Source organism: Cydia splendana, chromosome 8 (genome assembly GCF_910591565.1).
Source record: "Cydia splendana chromosome 8, ilCydSple1.2, whole genome shotgun sequence".
Taxonomy (NCBI): Eukaryota; Metazoa; Arthropoda; class Insecta; order Lepidoptera; family Tortricidae; genus Cydia; species Cydia splendana.
Genome location: NC_085967.1, coordinates 16,671,153 through 16,692,878, shown reverse-complemented (window position 1 = coordinate 16,692,878; position 21,726 = coordinate 16,671,153). Strand labels below are relative to the sequence as shown.

Here is a 21,726-nt window from a genome sequence, read left to right as displayed (position 1 = left end):
TTATTCTTGATTTCATGAAGGTTTGCAGAACAGCACGTAACCGCATTATATATCTGGGCGGACCTCACAGCAACAAAATAGGTGTACCGCTTCAAGATTTTCAAGTAGTACACGAAATATTTACATATCGTTCCGTATTATTTGAAGGTAATATTTGAAGATCAAAAGTTCTCTAACATAAATAAAAGATCACAAAATTGTCATCACAATCAGTTCATTGACGTTGACGTACAGAAGTCACATGGGTACGTTTTTAAAATTACGCAATATTAGGTAATACCAGCATAATGAAAATTAACTCCAATCAGTAAGTATTAGTCTTCAAACTTTTTTCATTTTAAGCGGGGTTTCAAGGAGCAAATTACTTAAATGATTTTAGAACCGTATTGTTTTAAGATAGTTTACTGCGTTTTTCAATAATTATCCCCCGTAAACAACAACAAATCAAATTTAAGATGAGACTCGAGCTCTATGTGATGATAATTAATTTACCCTATTTTTTAAATACAATTTGTCTACTGGTATACTTTTTCGTATACGTATATGATTTAATGTCAAAATAATTGCAAAATCCAACTGTCAGTTTAGTGCGCCCCGCGATAGGACCGCCTTCGTTCAAGCCCAGCGGGCATCTGATCAAAGAAGTTGCGTGCACGGGACCGCTGATATCATGTTTTTGAACTTATTTATTTAATGTTAAATTAAAAAAAAAAGTAATCGCGGAATTCGCTCAAGCATAAAATTGCGCGTTATTAGAAGCAGTTTTCATATTTTTATCTTTTGTGCACAAATTGTTACGAATGTTTAAAGTCCGTTTTAGACCTATGTTCGTGATCGTTTTCTATCGAGCAAAAGTCAAAAACTTAGGATTCGAATCGCGGAAGTCACTAGAAAAAGCCCTCAAGATTGCTAATTGAATGTATGGCAGCCGTATTGTGAAGCAAAAAAGAGCTACGGCTTTTTAAAAACTTCGTTTTCTGAACCCACTGCACCTTAAATAGTTACAAAAATATCATTCGAATATTGGAACAGAAAGAACTTGATTGACAGAAACAATTAATGTAAGTGCAATCCAAAACAGTTCAGCACCTCTGAAATCATCCCGCCCAATCGGAATACGTCGATCGTATGATATATATACTACCTGTGTACCCAAAGTCAGGATCACTTTGACTGTCAGAAACTGCTTGAGATAGTCAACGTATCTACTCCTATACCTCATTAAAAATGGTGCGTTGGTTTAGTCACAAGTGCTTAGTGATTAAGTTACTAAAATGTACTGGATTTTTTTATTAATTCTGTTGTTTTTTCTTCTATGTCCTGTGTGTAGGAAGAACTTGACAAGAACCAGCTGACCCGTAAGTAACTGTGCCTTTAATTTACCATCACGAAATAATCTTCAAAAATCATTGAAGCTTTCAAAGTAAGTACATATTTCATTTAATTCAGTCCAATGTGACGTACGTAGATACATAATATACTTAATACCATAAAACATCATTATACAGTTACGTTTATAAGTCCTGGATAGGCTTTTAATAATTAATTGTTATAGATAATATAATATTTGTAATTATTGCCTGGTGATAATACTTTGACCTAGCATGCAGTTGCTAGCAGGTGGATCCGTACATAGAGCAAAATCGAGCCCCAATGGACCGTGAGATTGTTATAGTGACAGTAAAAACCAGACAATGAGTCACTTGTTTGGTATCATATGGTTCCCTAGTAGTTCCGTTTCCAATATTAAGTAAAAGCTTAGAAAAGATAACAAAGGGAAAACTTTTGAATTGATATCAACATACCAATTGTAAAACAAAGATAAGCTACGTTTTACAAATAATGGTGCTTATAATCTTTATAAGCTAAGAAATTATTACAAAAGATGACATTTGTATTCATCAACATTTTGTATAAAAAAATAACTATAAGCTATGTTTCACATATATAACAGCCCGTTCACACAGAGTCTCCGTATTTACGGTACCCGTTTTAACGGATACAACAAAAAATTATGCTATGTTCACACATAGGCACCGTATAACGTTCAACGTATCCGGCATTAACTGAGAGCCCGTTCACACATAGTCTCCGTCCGGGCTCGCTTAACACAGTTTTTGTATAGGATTTTGCTTTGTTCGTCATTCCCGCAGCTCGGCCTTCGGCCTCGCCAAAAATTACTGGGGGTGGGGCACGCTTGGATATTCGGGATGAAGCTCCGGGCCTAACGGCCCTCCGCGGGGTCGGCCTTCGGCCTCCCAGCCTGAAGCTCGCCCTTCGGGCTCGCTTAATCTACTTGGAAATTTGAGTTTGGCCCGTGTCCACCGCCATTTTCGATTTTTCAAAAAAAATTTTTTTACGTGTTAATCTTGGGTCCCCAGGCTCGCCGCATGCCAAATCTCAGCGCGCTCGGACCACCTTGAAAAAAAAAAGTCGGCTATTTTTAATTTTTTTGAATGCAGTTTGTTTTGTCTCGGGGCCCTCTATGACATTTGGTCGAGCACCCCCCACCTATCTCGCACCGTTTAAAAGTTGCCATACAAAATAAAAGTGGCCAGTTTTCCCACAATTGTAGCATTTTTCCAAAAAAAATATTTTCGTAGGGATCTAGGGGGCTTTGAGATTCCGTGACCAAAATTTCAGCGCGCTAGGACAAAAGTCAACCCTACAAGTGTTTTAATAAGCGAAGCGGCGGGCCGAAGGCCTGACGCTGAGCTTCGAAACCCAGCGAAGGCCGAGCTCCGCGTAGGGCTGAAGGCCCGGAGCGTCCTTTACGTACGCGCTAGCACGCGAGGCCGAAGGCCGAGCTGCGTGAATGAAGTGCTCCCCAGCGTTCTACCAAGTCAACTGTCTTGATAAGCGGAGCCGGCGGGCCGAAGGCCCGACGGCGAAGCGTCGAGGCTAGCGAAGGCCGAAGGCCGAGCTCCGCGTAGGGCTGAAGGCCCGACGCGTCACACGAGAGGGTGAGCTTGTCAAGACACTTTTACTATTGGGTCGTGTTTAAGCTCCAACTTCCCGCTTGAGCCCCGGAGCAAAACCAACCATCCCAAGTGTTTTAATAAGCGAAGCGGCGGGCCGAAGGCCCGACGCTGAGCTTCGAAACCCAGCGAAGGCCGACGGCCGAGCTCCGCGTAGGGCCGAAGGCCCGGAGCGTCCCTTACGAGTTCCCAAGCACGCGAGGCCGAAGGCCGAGCTGCGGGAATGAAGTGCTCGCATACGGATCTTTTCTTTCTAGCAAAAGTACAACTTCATTTCCTTTTCCCTCTGGAAAACAAACTACTACACAAAAACTACAGCACCAACAACAGCACAAACAACAGCATCAACAACAACAATATATTTAACAAAAGAGCTCCCCCCGCCCCGCACCCCACACACAGTTTATATCCAGTAAAAACGTACGGATACATGACGGCTACGTATTCCGTTCATCCAGTATTTCGATGACAAAACGGAATGTCATAATTTAACGGACCGACATTTTTTACTGTATACTGAATACTGTGTCATATGTGAAGTCGCTCATACAACTCCATACGCCATCAATGAAAAAAAACGTATACGATAAAACGGAACAGTAAAACGGAGACCCTGTGTGAACGGGCTGTTATTTAGTAGTTGCTGTCTTCATAATTATGAGGACTATACACATTCGTAACGAAACCGAGAAAGATTTCAGGATGGTCAGGCCCCTATTTCACTACCGTGACAGGTGCGACAATTGTCGACATCACTGTTACTGACGTCACAGGCCTCCATAGGCTACGGTAACCGCTTACCATCAGACGGGCGGTGTGCTTGTTTGCCACCAACACGTTAATTAAAAAAAAACTCCACTGTATCGCCAGTTAATAAGTACCTACTTTATTTTGCGAAGCTAATGAATGACAATTGTCACAAGAAACACGACAATTGTCACGAAATTCCGACACAGAACTCATTTGCTGTCAAGAATTACCGAAAGTTCTTTTAAATCTTGTGACAATTGTCATCATTATCATCATAAACATCGCAAGAGAAATACCTGTTTTTTGCCGATATAATAAAGTTTTTTTAAATAATACAATGATGGTGACAAACAGGAATACCTACGGCCCGTCCGATGGTAAGCGGTTACCGTAGCCTATGGAGGCCTGTGACGTCAGTAACAGTGAGATATGTCGAATTGTCGCACCTGTCACCGTGGTGAAATAGGGGCCAGGTAATCAAATGTCACATCATTAACGTCATCCTTAAGCACACAATTGCCAATTGTTCGCGCCTCTAATCACTAACTTTTCGTTGACTCGTAAGATTTAATTGAGACAGTTTAAGTTCTCTCAACACAAAACGACTTCCGGCAACTATTTAGAAGAGAAACAATATAATGAACGCGAAGTTGGACGTTTTAATGACACTTTAAGAACTTGAGAAAGTGCCCATTGCCACCAGGGCTTGTGATAATTATAATTGTCTTGCTCTTGGTGGTTAAAGTTTATCTTTCGATGGGAACGATAGGCAAGCAATTGACTAAATCAATAATTTAGTAATATAATTCTTTACCTATCTTTCGATCATAGGTAAACGAAAATTGTTTGAACCTAGACTAGTTTTCTTATAATTTTGGTAAGCAATGCCGATTAGAACATTACTGTAGCCTCAAATTAAAATAAACTTCCAGGGCTTGAACGTAAGGGGTTAAAGATATGAATTGTATTATTAAAATGCTTTCATAAGTAATTCATTAGTTTCATTACCTAATAAATTTAGCACGAGAGTTAACTTAAATTAAGTCCAAAAAATAAAATTGTGTTAAGATTGGGTTCCTACAAAATATCAAGTTTACCTATTTAATTATCTTGTTTTCGGGTCCCATGTCGAACCAATCAATTTGATAAATGTTTGTTCATCTGGCTCCACGTAAGTACCTACATATAGATATAGGTATACATTGCAAATATAATTCTACCCTACCTGTCGTATTAGAACACCCTTATTTTACATGTGCATCTATGTGTACATATATTACTTTGCCCACAGTTCTGAAGAATGCCTTCGACGCTTTCGACCACGAGAAGAAAGGAGTCATAAGCACAGACATGATTGGCACCATTCTGGAAATGTTAGGACACGAGATTGATGACGATTCCTTGAAAGAAATTATAGCAGAAGTTGACGAGGACGGTAAGTCTTCATCATAGAAGTTCCGTGTGTATTAGCTAGATGGCGCTGATAGCCGTGGACCGATGTACTTGATTCTCTCTTGTAAGCATAGATGGCGCTGTCATCAATTGTTAAAAACAGTAACAATAAAAAAATTATTATACTAAGGCCCACTTGCACCATCTCACTAATCCAGGGTTAAGCGGTTAAACCGTTAACCTAGTGTCAAATTGTACTGGTAACCATGACAACTCCAGGTTTGACGGGTTAACCCCGGGTTAGTGGAATGGTACAAGTGGGCCTTAATAATGTTATCGATTGTTGTTATAATAATATATATCACTAAACTTGTCACATTTTATTTATATAGGTAACAAGTTGTCGAAATATTTGTCTTTCTTCAGTTATAAATATAAGAAGTTATTTTTTGTAATTTAAACTACAAAAATTAGTTTGGTTTAAAATTTTTACAAAAAAAAAATTTTGTTCCGTATATAATTTTTCATAGATTTAAATAAAACACATGAATACTTGAACGGTGACTTTTTGCAATAATAATGTATGAGCGAATGCGTTATAAAATAAAATAAAAAGGAATAAAAGACACAAAAAGAAAAACAAAATACAATAACATGAAAAAGCAAAAAAACACCTCTCCGTGACAATGCTACTGCATTGCCGTGACCAGGATTCGAACCTGGGTTACTACGGCCACAACGTAGGGTCCTAACCACTAGACGATCACGGCTATCGAGGCTTAAGAGACACGGGCGAAATTAACAAACTTGTTGTGTTGGCGTTGTAAAACGTTACTATCATCATCATACTAAATAGTTATCCAATAATCTGAAAGGAATAGGTTGTTTCAATAGTGTGAAAATTAATAGTAATATAAATTGGTGAAATACCAACTTTTCAACACAAATGATATGGATGGTGATGATGAATGATGATGATATATAACATTTCAAGGTATATATACCCATGGGCCTTAAAATGAAAATCATAATTAGATTCCAAAAAAAGTAAGTCAATGTTGCCACTGCAATAATTTGTTTGTAAAATAGTAAATTCCTTTTTATAAATAAACACGCTAAGATAATTTATTTATTGGTAATTTTACACCTACGATTTAAAAAAGTACTTTTATTTACTTAAGTTTACATAAATACAAGACGCGCTAGTAAAAAGTGGCAACATTGTCTTACTTTTTTTGGAATCTAATTATGATTTTCAGAGTAGTTGCCTGAACATAAATGATTTAATTTAGTTTTATTTTAATTTAAATGGTTTTATTTTGATTTTAAATGGCGAAACGGAAATATAGGTAATAATTTTTCCTATCATAATTATAATGAATTTAAGGTGCAGTGAAACCAAATTATTTAATTTTATGAATGTATTTTTTATGAGCTTATTAGGTATTGTGTTTATCTATTTTGTATTAGTTTTGTTTCGATAGATAGGGAGGGAGGTTGTCACTATGGGGCAAACCCCGAGTTTGCGAAAAAAAAATTTGGCTGTTTCATACATTTTGGCCGGTTCATTTTCTATGGGAGGGTAAATTTTTTTTCGCGATTTCGGGATTGGTCCTATAGTAAAAGTTGCTCAGTATAATCCCAAAACCTCCCTGGCAACGGGAATGCACTTATTTTTTGGCCACCCTGTATACACGAGTGTGTTGGATACACTACATGTACCATCAGCCGTAAAAGTGCACGGCGAATTCATTCATAATTTCTCTGTGACTACAGGTTCGGGTGAATTGGAGTTCAATGAGTTCTGCAAGCTGGCGGCGCAGTTCCTCACAGAGGAGGAGGAGCCAGACAGTGAGGCCATGACGGCCGAGCTCAGAGAGGCCTTCAGATTATACGACAAAGAAGGTATTGGACATGTCCTGCTACCATTTCTACTCATTCATACTAAACAATTATCTCTATGGGCCCTTTTAACTTTGGTATATTATGGAAAAAACTTTATTTTGAAATGTTCCAACTATTCGACATTACTAAAATTGTTCTCACAAAAAGAGAAATTTCTAGAACAGTTTCCCTATAGATACCTTCTATATTAGTTTCGGATTTGCCCTCAGTGTCCCACTTACAAAAAAAAAAGCTTCCTTACTTACTTACCTAATACATACATAAACAGGGTTAAGTGGAATCTAAGAAACCCTGGGATAAAAGGTATTAAAAACTAAATCAAATGATAATACTAGCAATAAAACTAATGCATAAACAAAATGTATTTAAAACACTTACGTAGAAGGATTTTCCTCATACGATTTCTCTATCCGAACAAAATAAATTATGTTACTGTTACCCCACCTGACCTTAAAGACATTTCAAGTAGTTTAAACATTTACCCCCTTATTAATAAACGTCTACTAAAGTTGACAAGCCGATAACAATCGTTTGTCCCTTTCCATTATACCAATACGTCGAAAAGGGACAAACGATTATTATCGGCTTGTCAACTTTAGCAGACGTTTATGAACAAGGGTATTATTAATTGTATCAGGTAACGGTTACATCACGACAGACGTGCTGCGTGAGATCTTTATGGAGCTGGACAGCTCCATCCCGAAGGATGACATGGACGCCATGATTGAGGACATTGACTCTGACGGTTCGGGCACAGTGGACTTTGAGGGTACATTTTAAACCTAGTTGTATGTGTCAACACAATGGGGTTGGCAACTGTCAAAAGTTTGCATAGATGGCGCTATCATAGCTTACCCCTTTCACTAGTTTAGTTCTATAAGATTTGGCTGGCATGCAGGGCATCAAATTCCATGAAAAAACAAAAATTTGACAGAATTCTAGGAATTGACAGGGCAAGCTATGGTGGCGCCATCTGTTAAATATACTTCGACCGGCCAACCCCATTAGTTGTACATAAGGCACGTCACGTCCACTAAAATTTGAATAAGTAAATCTTTAGTCACACGAAATAAATGCTTTAATTCATTCATTCAGTCATTCATTCATTTGACAACCTTTGTTTAAAATCAAAATATTCTGACGAATTGAGAACCTACTCCTTTTTTTTTCAAAAGCCCCACAGGTGTTTTAAATCAATTAGCGCCACTTGCACCATCCCACTAACCCAGGGTTAACCGGTTAAACCTGGAGTTACCACAGTTACCAGTACAATTTGATACTAGGTTAACAGTTTAACAGTTTAAATGACGTTAATTCTTTCTGTTTCAGAATTCCTTGAAGTCATGACTGGTGAATAAACTTCAACTCGACAGTTTAGCTTATAAGTCTACTAATTATAAGCCCTTTTTACCATGTTAGTATTACTTCACTGTAATTATGTTAATTCTTAAGCTAAACAAAGTGATATTTAGATTAAGTTACGACCAAAATTCAATCACCATGAAGCGTCTATAACAAATGTCTGAGACTATGACAGATTGAATTTTTATGAAACCTATATACCTAATTGTATTTTGTAAATATTCTACTGATAATGTACAAACACTGCTCGCAGGGGATCTTTTTTTTATAAATAATTAGTTACACATATACTTGCGTTTAATTTGTTTAATACCTGAAAATTTCTGAATAACGATTATTCACAAGAATTGATAACAGAGGTTTGTTTAATACCTGAACATTTCTGAATAACGATTATTCACAAGAATAGATAACAGAGGTATCGATCTGTACCCGAATACGTGTCAAAAGTATCTCCCATTCTCTAATAGCATACCAAAAAGAGGTATGTAGAACAATAAGGGTCAGTTGTTAGGGTCATTAGTTATTAGGGTCAGTTGCACCAACCACAGCCTGAGCAGACTAATCACCGTCACGGAGCAGAGATATATGAAACTTCGCATACAATAAAAAATAGCGAACGCTTTAACACTGTCAGACGGTTTGGTGCAAACGGCCCTTAAGAGCCCATCAACGTGCACACTAGCGCCACTGCTAAATAATCGTGATTATTTTAATTTAACGATAGGTATTTAAAAAAGGGGGCCGCTACGTACTGTATTTTGTATTTAAGTACCCTTTGAATACATCAAACTAGTTTTTATGTTGCTGGATTCGTCAATCTATGCGTCCAAAGTTAAAACGGCCGTTTTTGTTTTGAGTTAATACATCGACGAATCCAGCAACATAAAAACTAGTTTGATGTATTCAAAAGGTACTTAAATACAGAATACGGTACGTAGCGGCCCCCTTTTTTTAAATATCTTTCGTTGAATTTGAATAATCACGATTATTTAGCAGTGGCGCTAGTGTGCACGTTGATGGGCTCTTAAGAGTTACGGTGCCACAGACAGACACACGCACAATAGCAGTCAAGCGGTATAGCAGCCCTCTGTTTGCTCCGGGGGTAAAAACATAAATAAAACAGCTCTTCCGGTGTTATCATTTGGTTATCAATTTCACCCTATAAAGCCAACATTAGTCAAAAAATCCTAACATAAATTCCGAAAGCTCCGTAATCTGATTGGAACTTATTTAGAAATGTACGCGATTACTCGTAGTATATGCAATCTTTACGCCAGGGGCATAGAGAAATATAGTTAACATAGAGTGCTCACTCCATACATCAGTTTTGGTACCAAAACGACTATTATTTTCGTAGTCGACATCTAGCATCGAGTAGCGGAATTATCAGTACCGCTACTTGATACTAGATGTTTCAAGTGTTGCGACTCACGAAAATTGTATCAAACAACAATTTACAACTAATATTATAAGCAGGAGTTGAAAATAGAGTTCCGGTTCATCCGGTTATATTAGCTGAAAATTGTTGAGCATTATTAGACTTTTCGGTCGTCGCAACTTCTATGTATTGTCAAGTAACAGTACTGATAATACCGCTACTCGATGCTAGATGTCGACTACGAAAATAATTGTCGTATTGGTACCAAAACTGATGCATGGATAGGGTTGCCATACGTCTCGTATATACGGGACTGTCACCGTATTTAAGTATCACGTCCCGTATTTTTACTGGTCCCGTTTTTGTCCCGTATTTTGTCGACCGGTCTGGCCTATTCGGTAGTGACCCTGCCTATATATTTATTTATTTATTAATAGCGCTCTAGAACAGGGCTCTCCAAACCGCAGCTTCAAACAGCAGCAACCAGATACACCCCCCCCCCCCTCTCGGTAGCCCGCGCGAAGTTTCTGAGGCGTAATATGGCCCTATTATGGCAACCCTATGTATGGAGTGAGCACTCTACGTACTTTTTTCTCTGTGGCCAGGGGTCCGTAATCACTAATCATACATCTTAACGAGGGTCAGTAATTTGGTGAGTGGAAGGTCGGGAGGGAACAGTCCAAAGGCCAGAGGTATATATTATATCCCAATGGCATCGGGTAAAACAGGGGTAAACGAAACGAAGTACCGATTAGGTGATTAGATCAGGAAGAGCTTTGGGGGGGAAAATAAGTGGTACATATTAACAACAGTTATAAAGCCTTTAGAAGCGTTTTTTTTTAAAGAAATTGTTTTGATTCATTAACTCCTATATTGTCGCTGCGCTTGTGAATTTCATTTCGGTTTTCAAAAAACCACAACAATTTTTGAAAACCGAAATGAAACTACCCTAAATAAATAAACGCTTATTTTCTAAAAAATTGACGCAACGACGATAATATGCAGTAGGTACCATTTTTAACTGAAAAATTCCGTGTCAATTTTGTTTGGCTGGGCTGGAGTAAACCTGCGTAAACCTAAAATATGTAGTTATAAATTAAGATAATAACGTAGGTTTACTACCATATTATGGTGATAGTATGTTGGAAATTAAATAAAAATAATGTATTGTCAAAATAACTCTGTAGATAACGAAAAAAATATTCATCATCATCATCATCTCAGCCATAAGACGTCCACTGCTGACACATAGGTCTCCCCCTTGGACCTCCATACGTACCGATTGAAAAAAATATTGGATAAATATAATATATTTTTTTATTTAATATGAACTTTCTGTTCAAGGTTTTACCCGATTTAATCATTTTAGGGATATGATATTCTCAAGAAGTTCACGGAAGCAAAGATCTCAATATCGTTCTGCTAAAAGTATTGGAATTGGAAACGGAACTCCAATAATATACCTATCCTTATCTCAATGCTGATCAGATCACGCCTTATCTAAGTAGAACATGCTGGGCCCAGCACGATTACCTGAGGACATCATAAATATTGAAATCGAAGGACCCTTTTTACCTTTCATAAATATACATACCTAAGTATGTTAATCTGAAAAGGTCAATGCAAACCTTCGCATATAAACAAGTATGTTTAAAATTTGGCGACTTTCCTACGTAATTATTGCGGTTTTCTATGGATCAAATGTTTATTTATATCGAGCTGTTATAAGAAAATAACTTCCGGAACCTTCTTCACACTAGCATTTTGTTCTCAAAGATAATATCCATAATGTCTTTTGTGCATTTCAATTTTAAAATAGATTTTCATCTCAATCGTTTAACAATTAAGGTCTAATTTGGTTTAAAATAATGAATCATCAATCATCATTATACCCCTGTACCCCGAATTTTCTATCTAAAACCAAAGTGTCTTACTTCGGGATTAAGCGTGTTCAAATTTAGACTGTATCATCGCGCATTAGGTTTTCTTTTGGAACGTATTAGTTAGATGAGTTAGTTCGCTTTAGTCTGAGAGGGATGAAGAGCGTTTGGTTGTTATATACGTAGTTGCGGCACTAAATTCGGCCCCGTCGATAGCAATGGACTAGTCGGTGACGGTAATGACGGTGATGGGATTCCAAGCGAGCCGCAGGAGTGCTCAACTGTTGCTTGCAGGGGGCTGATTTTTGAATTCCGATCGTTCGATTTCGTCACTCGGAAAACGGATAAATGCTAATTTTTGAAATACGAGCGATATAAATTGGGAATCTAGTGGTATATATTGACCACTCGTTTTCTATTCTATTAGTAGAATTTAAATGCCTATATTAAGATATTGTAATTTTGATTTTCCTCAGTTTCTCCCGTTTATCACAGATTTTGTAAAGGGCCCGAACGTCGGAATGTATTTTAAATTCATTATACGCGATATAATCCGTAAACAGTTTTATATTAATTAGCTTATTTAATTCCAATACAGTTGAACACCCCTGAACTATTCCTCCCAGGCAGAATGCGTCAATCTTGTTATGCATATAATATAAACTCACATCTACAAAGTCTGGATCATATTGACAGTATTTGCTTGACAGCGAACCTATCTACTGTACTGACCATTAAATATGGTGCGTAAGTTCAGTGACTATTGTTTAGTGTATGAACGTCAAAATGTTGTGGAGGTTTTTAATATTGTATTTTTGTTTTATGTGCTGTGCGCAGGAGGAACTTGACAAGACTCAATTGACCCGTAAGTAAAAGTTACTAAAATATTAGAGGAGTCTCTTTTCAAAAGAGCTTAATTTAGAATAGTGTTCATTGGGAAATAAGTCCTTTTGAAAATAAACTCCTCATTTCTTTTCCCTATTCTGTTTTCTTTAGTAACTGTGAATGATTAATATTTTTTTACGAATGTATGTAATTAGTTTGGCCATATTTATTTGAAGTAATTTCTTTTAAAACCCTAGTCAGTTATGTAGTTTGATTTGATTCTGTGATGTGATTTGAACCAATAGTCCACGGTTATTCATGAAAATTAACAAGTCTTTAATAATTAATTTATGTTATCCCCTTGTTACAAATACATGCCTAAGTCGAAATGACAGATAACGCGATAATAAAAAAGTATACATAATATAATCGGTAAGGTAAAGCTATCTGTTTACTGGAAATTCTGAACATCACTTTATTTAGACGCAGTGAGTAAGGGTGGTATTTCACCTGTCCAATGTGTATTTGCGTCTCACAGTTTGCTTAGTGAGAGAGTGAGACGCAATGCACATTGGACCAAGAAATTGGACAAGTGGAATACCAACCTAAGTAAATGAATCTAAATATTAGGTACCGGTACCACTATGTTGCAATCGTAGAAGAAAGGAGAATACGTAAAAATAATCAAGGTAGACTTTTTAAAATTATATTTTCTCCTCAGTTCTGAAGAATGCCTTCGACGCCTTCGACCATGAGAAGAAAGGAATCATCAGCACTGACATGATTGGTACAATCCTGGAAATGTTAGGACACGAGATTGATGATGACTCCTTAAAAGAAATCATTGACGAGGTTGACGAGGACGGTAAGTCACTGGCTTAGCAGTTTTATATAAAATATGTAGATGGCGCTCTATGCCACGAGCATGAGCAGATACTGCAGTCTAATGCCTTCGTGTGATGACAGATGGCGCTGTTACATGAAATTTAGGTAGATTAAAATTAAAATAGAGAATTTTGTCAAATATCTTTAGACCCGCCTGGTAAAAAAAGTGGGGGTTGTAATTTTACTGTCAAATAAATAGGCATTTGTAGGTATATAGACGACCCCCCTTGAAAACAAGTTTATATGCAGGGCGGTCAGTTATCTCAGCAGCTTGCTGTACGTATGTGTATTATTCATAAATTAATAAAATTGATGTATATTGTATAAGTAAGAATCTATATAGCAGTCAGGAATAGTTATTTACGATACAAGTGAGGAAAAGAGGAAATTCGAATTACCTATTCGCACGTGTATCGTATAACGTTTTACAGTGCATATGGCCCTTTAAACTTTTGACATATGCTATTTTACGTAGTGCGGGAAAATAGGACTATATGTACTGTAAAATGATTTGCTTAGCATCCCTGAATACATATTCGTAAGCAGGAGTGCTAAGCTAATAGTTTGGCTGACTGGTACCATCGCCCACATTATTAACTACACATCGTGGCTGAATGCGCCAGGAACGCGATGCCATAAAAAAATAAAATAAAAAAAAACTACAGATCGGTGGACCTTATGCCTTTTGTAATAAGGTCCACCGATGTTAGGAGTGTTGCTGTTTGTACATGTGTATAAAGCGCAATTATTACGTTTCGGAAAACGGTTTTACTAACCTATCTGAAAATCGAGGCAATATTAAATTAACATTAAATATACAACGGCGAAGGACCTGTTACAATTAAGTCTCATTTTCAAACAACGGCGAAAGACCTAGTTAATTCTAATTAAAAAAAAAACTATAGGTTCGGGCGAATTGGAGTTCAATGAGTTCTGCAAGCTGGCGGCGCAGTTCCTCACAGAAGACGAGGAGCCCGACAGTGAGGCCATGACGGCCGAGCTCAGAGAGGCCTTCAGATTATACGACAAAGAAGGTAATTTGACATATCATACACTATTTTGTAAAGAAAAAGGAAATACAAGTTTAAGCAGGGGTAGGAAACTAGTGTGCGGGGCGTTTTCGGCTCCGTTCGGCGCAGTGCTCCAATCAATTATTAGGGTTGACACAACTTGACGTCCCTTTGCGTGTACGACCACAGATAAGATAATTAATACCCTGAATTTTGACAACCCTAAATAGCCGAAAGGGATTTTTATTATTATTTTTTTTATTATTTATTTATTCCTTAAATTAACATTTACAGTCAAGCTACACATGTTAAAAGGAGTGACATTATATAAACATTGAGAGTAAGATTTTACTTAAGTGCTAACTATACATTAATTGAGCTCGGCGTCGCTATTGACTCCAGGTATCGGCTACTAACTGACAAAAAACTAGGTTCCGTGCATTGGAATATGTCAAGTTCGCTGTCGCTGTCCAATATATCGTTCAGGAGAGACAATGCGTGGTGCAGCGGTGAGTGGGATAATGCCCGGGTCCGCGCCGCCGGGACTGCAAACAGCGCGCGGCGACGAGGGCGCAGCTGAATACTGCTGTGGACAGGTACTCGAAACGGTACAAGTGCTAGCAACTGAGGGTTATGTATTTGGCCACGGATTAGGAGATAAAAATATCTTACGAGTGCCACATTTCTTCTGGCCTCGAGGGTGGTGTAGTTAACCATTCCGAGAATATATAGACTAGGGTACATGTATGGATAGTAACCATAAGTTTTATTATATAGATGACGAATGAACGATTTCTGGACCCTCTCCAACATAAGTGTGTAGTGTTGTTCATGGGGACTCCAAATTATCGCATTCGTCTCAAGTCGGCTTCGTACATACGCGTTGTACAGTATTCTAAGTGCATTCTGTGTACTGAAAGATTTTGATTGGCGGATTACGAAACCTAGGTATTTTCTTGCAACCTTACAGGCGCTGACAATGTGGTCATTGAATGTGAGCTGTTGATCGAATATTGTGCCAAGATCACGAACTGATGCAACTTGCTGCAGAGAATTATTTCCGATCCTGTAATAACATTTTTGAGGATGTCGAGCACGGGTGTATGACATGACCGAACATTTCCCTACGTTTAGAGACAATTTGTTTTGGACACTCCAAGCACAGACACTGTCAATGTCTTGCTGCAACTTTAGACAATCGTCGTGGTCTCCAACCGGTTTGACTAATTTTAGGTCATCAGCAAACATTAAGCAAGTGGAATGCCTAATATTTGCTGGCAGGTCATTAACTAAGACCAGAAAAAGGAGAGGACCCAGGTTACTACCTTGACCAATTCCTGAGTGTACTGGGTACAGATTTGACCTAGATTGGCCATATTGCACATACTGTTGCCTCCCTGATAAGTAAGAGGCTAAGAAGGATAAGAGCTGACAGGAAAAACCAGCTAAAGCCATTTTCCCAAGTAGTATGTCGTTATTTACTGTGTCAAAGGCTTTTCGATAGTCAAAATAGGCAACATCGACCTGTTTTTTATTATCTAGGCTATTGGCAATTATGGTTGTTGCGTTTATAAGGTTCGATGAGGTCGAACGCTTTGATAAGAACCCATGCTGCTCATCACAGAACCAGCCTTTGAGATGCCGATTTATGTGTGAGCAGAGGATACTTTCAAAAATTTTCCCGAATATGGATAACACCGCAATTGGCCTGTAGTTTTGAATGTCCGTTTTTGAACCAGTCTTGTGTATCGGCAGTACTTTTGTTATTTTCCAGGCCAAGGGAAATGTCTTCGAGTCTAGGGCAAGGTTAAGAATTACTCGTAAAGGCTGCACGAATACTTCTCGACAGTCCTTGACTATATACTGAGGAATCCCATCAGGGCCTTGAGTGTGTTTAGAGCGTAAGCGTGCTATTGCTTTACGGACATCATCCTCACTAATGTTATCAATAGTTACATGGCGATGGGTTTCTTGGATACCGCGTGCAGTTGCGGACGCTTGTGCGACAGATACATCTAGGGTCGGAGGTGTCTGTAGATAGACATTTCTGAAAAAGTCGGCAAATGAATCGGCAACTCCTTTAGGGGACAAGTTTACAAAAGTTGCTGGTTGGTTAGACATCCTATTTCGTTTAACAAATGACCAGAATGAGGATGGGTCCTTTACTATATTTGATTGGAGGGCTTCAAGAAACGATTTCTGGCATTCTTCAGACTTGGACAATACTAGCTTCCTGTAGTATGAAAAGAATGCGTAATGGAGCTGGTTTCCTGTTTGTTTATAAATTTTGTGGTGTTGGTTTTTTAATTGATTTAGTTGGATTAGTTCACTAGTGAACCAATCGGGGTAGGTTTTTCTATTTTTTGCGATCTTTTTTAGTGGGACACATTCTGAAATTATTGCATCCAATATTAAGTAAAAACTTTTAACACATTCATCAACGGTAGTACAAGTAATCAATGGGGACCAATCAGTGTTAGATAACCTATAATAGAGCAGGGGAAAGTTTGCTTTTCTATAATTGCGCTGCAAGCTCGACGCATCGGTATCATCACTATTTGAGCTGGTCGTCACATGGATCACATGGATCGTACCATACATACATAAGAAAGGGACAGCATGATTCGTCCCTGAATCGCTGTCAAACTTCAGATTTGTAGGAAGTTTCCTTTCTGTAGGGTAGTACTATAACTTATTCTGTGGTGTAAGTTTGTGAAGGAAAAGTAACTCAAACACATACCTACTAACGCAAAATATCTTTTCTTAGAATGTCTTTGAACATCGGGATATTTGTCATTGGGCAACTCGAGTCTTTGTATTCGTATTATCAAAAAGAATAGTATAGAGGGGTCCTGTCATTGTAAATTTTGTAGTCACTGTAAATTTACTGCCATCTATCGACACACGACTAAAACTCAAAAAGAAAACGTATAAAGTTATCAAAAAATGTATATATATGGATAAATGATTTTATTATTTTTATATAATTTTGATCCATGTTCATTCACTGATATCTATGTGTTAAAATTGTTAAGTATGAAACGGTGTCGTCACGCCATCTAGCCGAGGATAGGCTAAAGGTGTGTGCGCCATCTATTCGAGAATGACTTTTGCTTGAATTCCGAGGCACGTTTTTTCCTTAGACTTTATTCGTCTTATACGAAGTTACATATGTCTTTGGTATTATTAATAAATCAACCGTATCATCATTCGTTTAAAATAAAAATATTATCGTGAATTAAATATCGCGTCAAGGTGTAAATTTAAAGATTGAAGTTAAAGTGAATGTGGCCATATTCGTCAGCGGGAAATTCCGTATACCATACATGAGCATTTTTTTTTACCGTCACCGTTTGCTTTTGACTGCTGGAACTAAAACTAAGCGCTGCTTGTTCGATGGAGTTGACAATATAGAGTACCTACTGTTGTCTGAAAAACGCGCTCGTTTATGGACTTTCCCGCAGACGGATTTGGGCGCATTGACCTTACTACTTTCATATTCATGGTTGTACATTTTCCTACTATTACTTCAAAATACCAATCCATTGTATAATGAATAGGTATTTGTAACTTATTGAGTAGTTTTAAGATTAATACATATGTACCAATCAATAATTATTAAACATACTTACTTTGCAATGAAAACATAATCCTGAACAGCTTTTGTCGGTGATGTCCCGGCTTTCTTGATTTTGTTTGTGAATTTGACAACATGGTCTGATCTCATGTTGCCAGGTAACGGTTACATCACGACGGACGTACTGCGTGAGATCTTCAAGGAACTGGACGCTTCTATTCCGAAAGATGACTTGGACGCCATGATTGAAGACATTGACTCTGATGGCTCGGGCACTGTTGACTTTGAGGGTAAGTTTCTACTTCCATTATTGAGTCGGCGTCCGGGTATGACAGGTTAGCGTTATCTACCACAACGTAACCGGTTAGGATTTCCGGTTATCTTCAAGATTACGAAGTCGACACGAGAACTTTTTTTTGCTCATTAATGTTGTTCTATTGTAATATTTTTTATTTTATAACTAACGTGGAAGTAAGTATGCAGCTAACGAAGAATTATTCTTGAAACGCGTTTAACCAATATTTAGTCAAGCTCAAGCGAAGATAACTAGTTAGGTACTAGGTACTGCCTGTTCCGTCTTCATTTCGCACTTTAAACTTGTTCAATATAATCAGACTATTTGCACTATTCGTTAAGTTTAAAAAATGTACAAGATAGGTAGCCTCATTAGCCAATATTTTGTATTGATGATTTTTTTCGGGATCGTACATAAATACACACACTACCTGATAAATTGATAATAGCTAGAAGTCAAAACTGACGTTCCAAATTTTTCCTGAATGTTTTTTTTTATTTGAAATAGATAAGGTTGAGGCTGGTTAAGGTTATCAATTTCGAATATTATGTAGGTACCTATTATAAGGGACGTTCGAGTTAATTAGTTGTTTCTTCATTCATTTATTTCGTTTTGTTACAGAGTTCCTTGAAGTCATGACTGGTGAATAAATTTCTGGCTGGTTTAGGTTCTCTTTTATATTATTAGTTTATTTATAAATATGTTATTTAACTATATTATTAAACAACCTAAGTGATATCTAGATTAAGTTTCGACCAAAATTCAAATTTGCTGAGCCTTTACTCTGTTTAAGGCACTGGAAGGTTGAATTTTGATGATACCTTTTAATGTATTTATTATTGGGTACCTACTATCATCATCATCATCATCTCAGCCATAAGACGTCCACTGCTGAACATAGGCCTCCCCCTTTGGGGGGTGTATGCCATAATCGCCACGCTTGGCAGGCGGGTTGGCGATCGCAGTCGAGTACACCTACTACACCTACTATACCTACACCTACACCTACTATATATTTTATAAAAAAATAAAAACCTGCGAGCAGTGATTAAAAATATTTTAAATAAACAATAAATTAAAATATTCAACTTTGGTTTTATTTTACTTACTCGTAGTACAGTCAGCATCAAAAGTAGCGGATCAAACTACGCGTCAAATGTATCTCAAATAACTTAGCAAAAAGGGACATTTCTGTATATGTAGGTAGAACAATTAAATAGAATGTGAAAGATACTTTTCAATGCGAATTGTAGAGATATGTGCCTATTTAGAAAAGTATTCCGGGGTGGCAGTCGTGTCATCCGCTACTATTATAGCTGACTGTACCATTCCCGCGTATATTAAAAAAAGACAGTTACCTTCAAACAATTTTATTCATCTAAACTCATATTGACTTCTAATATTTCGACTTATATTTAATATAATTATATCTAACGTAACAACCATACTTTATCGTATCGTTTCAATCCGTCAACCTTCATATTGTAACAGTTACAACTTTTTTTGGCTGCAAAAGCCTCGCCTTGGACTTGGCTGCGCGCGCCTTGACGAATGACGAGACGGATTGCACGACACCTGAAATGCTGGACCCGTGCCAGTTGTATGACAGACTGTGGCCAAGCCAGATAAACATGCCGACTAAATTGCGACATGTATCTAGGACATTATACTACAGTTGATTGCAATTTTGTTAGTATAATTTTTGATTATGATTACTGAGAAAACTGACAGAAGTTGTAAATAATTTGTAGTCTTACATTTTTCAAGATTGGTTTTGATTGTATTTATGTAACGTATCAATAAATTTTAAGGTTAAAAGTTAACTGCAGTGCATTTAAATGCAATAGGTTTCCTCACGATATTTTCCTTCACCGAAGAGTGGCTACTAAAATATCAAATGATATTTCGTACATTAGTTCCGAAAAACTTATTGGTACGAGCCAGGGTTCGAACCCGCGGCCGCCGGATTTAAAGTCTCACGATCTTACCGCTAGGCCACTAGCGCTTTCCCAAAATAATAGTCCGGTTAGTAAAGATAATGTTTATTTTTATGTTAAACATAAAATCTAAATTAATTTTGCCTCATTAGGTGTATCTCTATTATTTCAAGATAACAGGTATAGCTTAAAAAATAATCATTTTCTATAATTTTTCAGCTATCGAGTGACTGGGAAAAATATTTAGTTGCCAAACCTATGTCCTATTTAATTCGAAAGGTACGACAAATGAAAAGAAACGTACAATAAACTTAAGCTACGTTATGAAATAAGTTATTTGCATTAGTTGTGCTTGCCCTCAATCACGTCGTTAAACAGTTTGTACGTCTATAAAGAAAACCACTAAAAACGTAAATTATCATTTAAGTTGATATCTATTATTGTGCGCTTGCAAAAATATACTTAAAAGTACCTATTAAATAACTTAGACGAAAAAACTTGGAAACAAAATCACGGCATAATTTATAATGGTTTATATTTTTAGCAGCTTTTAGGTTTTAGCAGCAATAAGTGACTTGCGATACGCAAAGGAAAAAATAATCTGATTTTAAGCTGATTTCATAACATATCTCGAGTAATGATTCGAGAGGGATATTTTAATATTGGTATCATGTTAAAAAACTGGATACGCCTCCAGGGATTTCTTCTTTATTTTAATAAGATATCGCCGGCACTTGACTGCCTTACCTTACTGATGCAATGCTTTTGACATCATATAGGTAGGTGTGTCTAAAAAATAACAGCTAAACAGATTCGTTCCAGCCCACTGAATACTTTACTAAAACCATGCTCGTTCTGGTAATAGTAAGGGAAACCACGAAGGTACAAAATTCGTTTCCTTAACTTATGGTGTTATTACGCAGAGTTTGTGGTCACCAACTTTCTTGGCTGATTTGTTGCATGGCGGAAGATGACGTGATTGAAATTACATACTCGATTTGATGCTTAAAAGGAAAGTGGATGTCTAATTTTATCTCCGTTTTTTTATTATGTCGGTATTTATAAAAGGGCATGGGGACTAAAGCCTGACCAGTAGGTAATATATGGTCATATGGGCGCTGTTATTCTCATTGACAGGGTGACAGACAGTAAAGTATGAAAAAATTAGTTCTAGTGAAATTCCGCAATATGGCGCGTGATCATATATTCCTGGTCAGGCTTTACTTTTGTCTGGAGAGGCGTTTGTCCGCTATCCTCTTATAGGCACTTTAGGTTGCAATCATGTGGAATGTTAAGTACTCATTCATCTGATAGTTAATGTAGTTAATTAAAGCTTAGCAATAAATATTAAGAACAACATGTCAAGTTGCCGGATATATTTAAAAAGATACTGCCTGATAAAAGTGATATAATAATGTATCATGTCATGTAACATACAGAAGGCGTTTTTTGATTTGACAGGCAAAACCTTTTTTGGGTCCATAGTTCAACAGATAGAGAGAGGCGAGGGGGGGCTCATTTATTTCCCTTCCGGAGCGATTTTATCAGG

General features: G+C 37.3%; 2 protein-coding genes and 1 non-coding gene across 3 annotated transcripts; 2 read left to right on the top strand and 1 right to left on the bottom strand.

The window, feature by feature from the left end:
• Positions 1-1,135: 1,135 nt before the first annotated feature.
• LOC134792925 (troponin C, isoallergen Bla g 6.0101-like) lies at positions 1,136-8,644 on the top strand. Its single transcript, XM_063764386.1, has 6 exons — positions 1,136-1,230; positions 1,331-1,358; positions 5,020-5,163; positions 6,897-7,025; positions 7,663-7,794; positions 8,355-8,644. The coding sequence occupies exons 1-6, from the start codon at positions 1,228-1,230 to the stop codon at positions 8,381-8,383; spliced, it is 465 nt and encodes a 154-aa protein (XP_063620456.1). The 5' UTR covers positions 1,136-1,227; the 3' UTR covers positions 8,384-8,644.
• On the bottom strand, positions 5,819-5,890 carry Trnah-gug (transfer RNA histidin (anticodon GUG)). Its single transcript has one exon. It is a non-coding gene; the product is annotated as a tRNA-His (tRNA).
• A 3,727-nt stretch (positions 8,645-12,371) lies between the features above and the next one.
• LOC134792924 (troponin C, isoallergen Bla g 6.0101-like) lies at positions 12,372-19,083 on the top strand. Its single transcript, XM_063764385.1, has 5 exons — positions 12,372-12,513; positions 13,195-13,338; positions 14,264-14,392; positions 18,104-18,235; positions 18,862-19,083. Exons 1-5 carry the CDS (start codon positions 12,423-12,425, stop codon positions 18,888-18,890), a joined length of 525 nt encoding a protein of 174 aa, XP_063620455.1. The 5' UTR covers positions 12,372-12,422; the 3' UTR covers positions 18,891-19,083.
• The last annotated feature ends 2,643 nt before the right edge of the window (positions 19,084-21,726 follow it).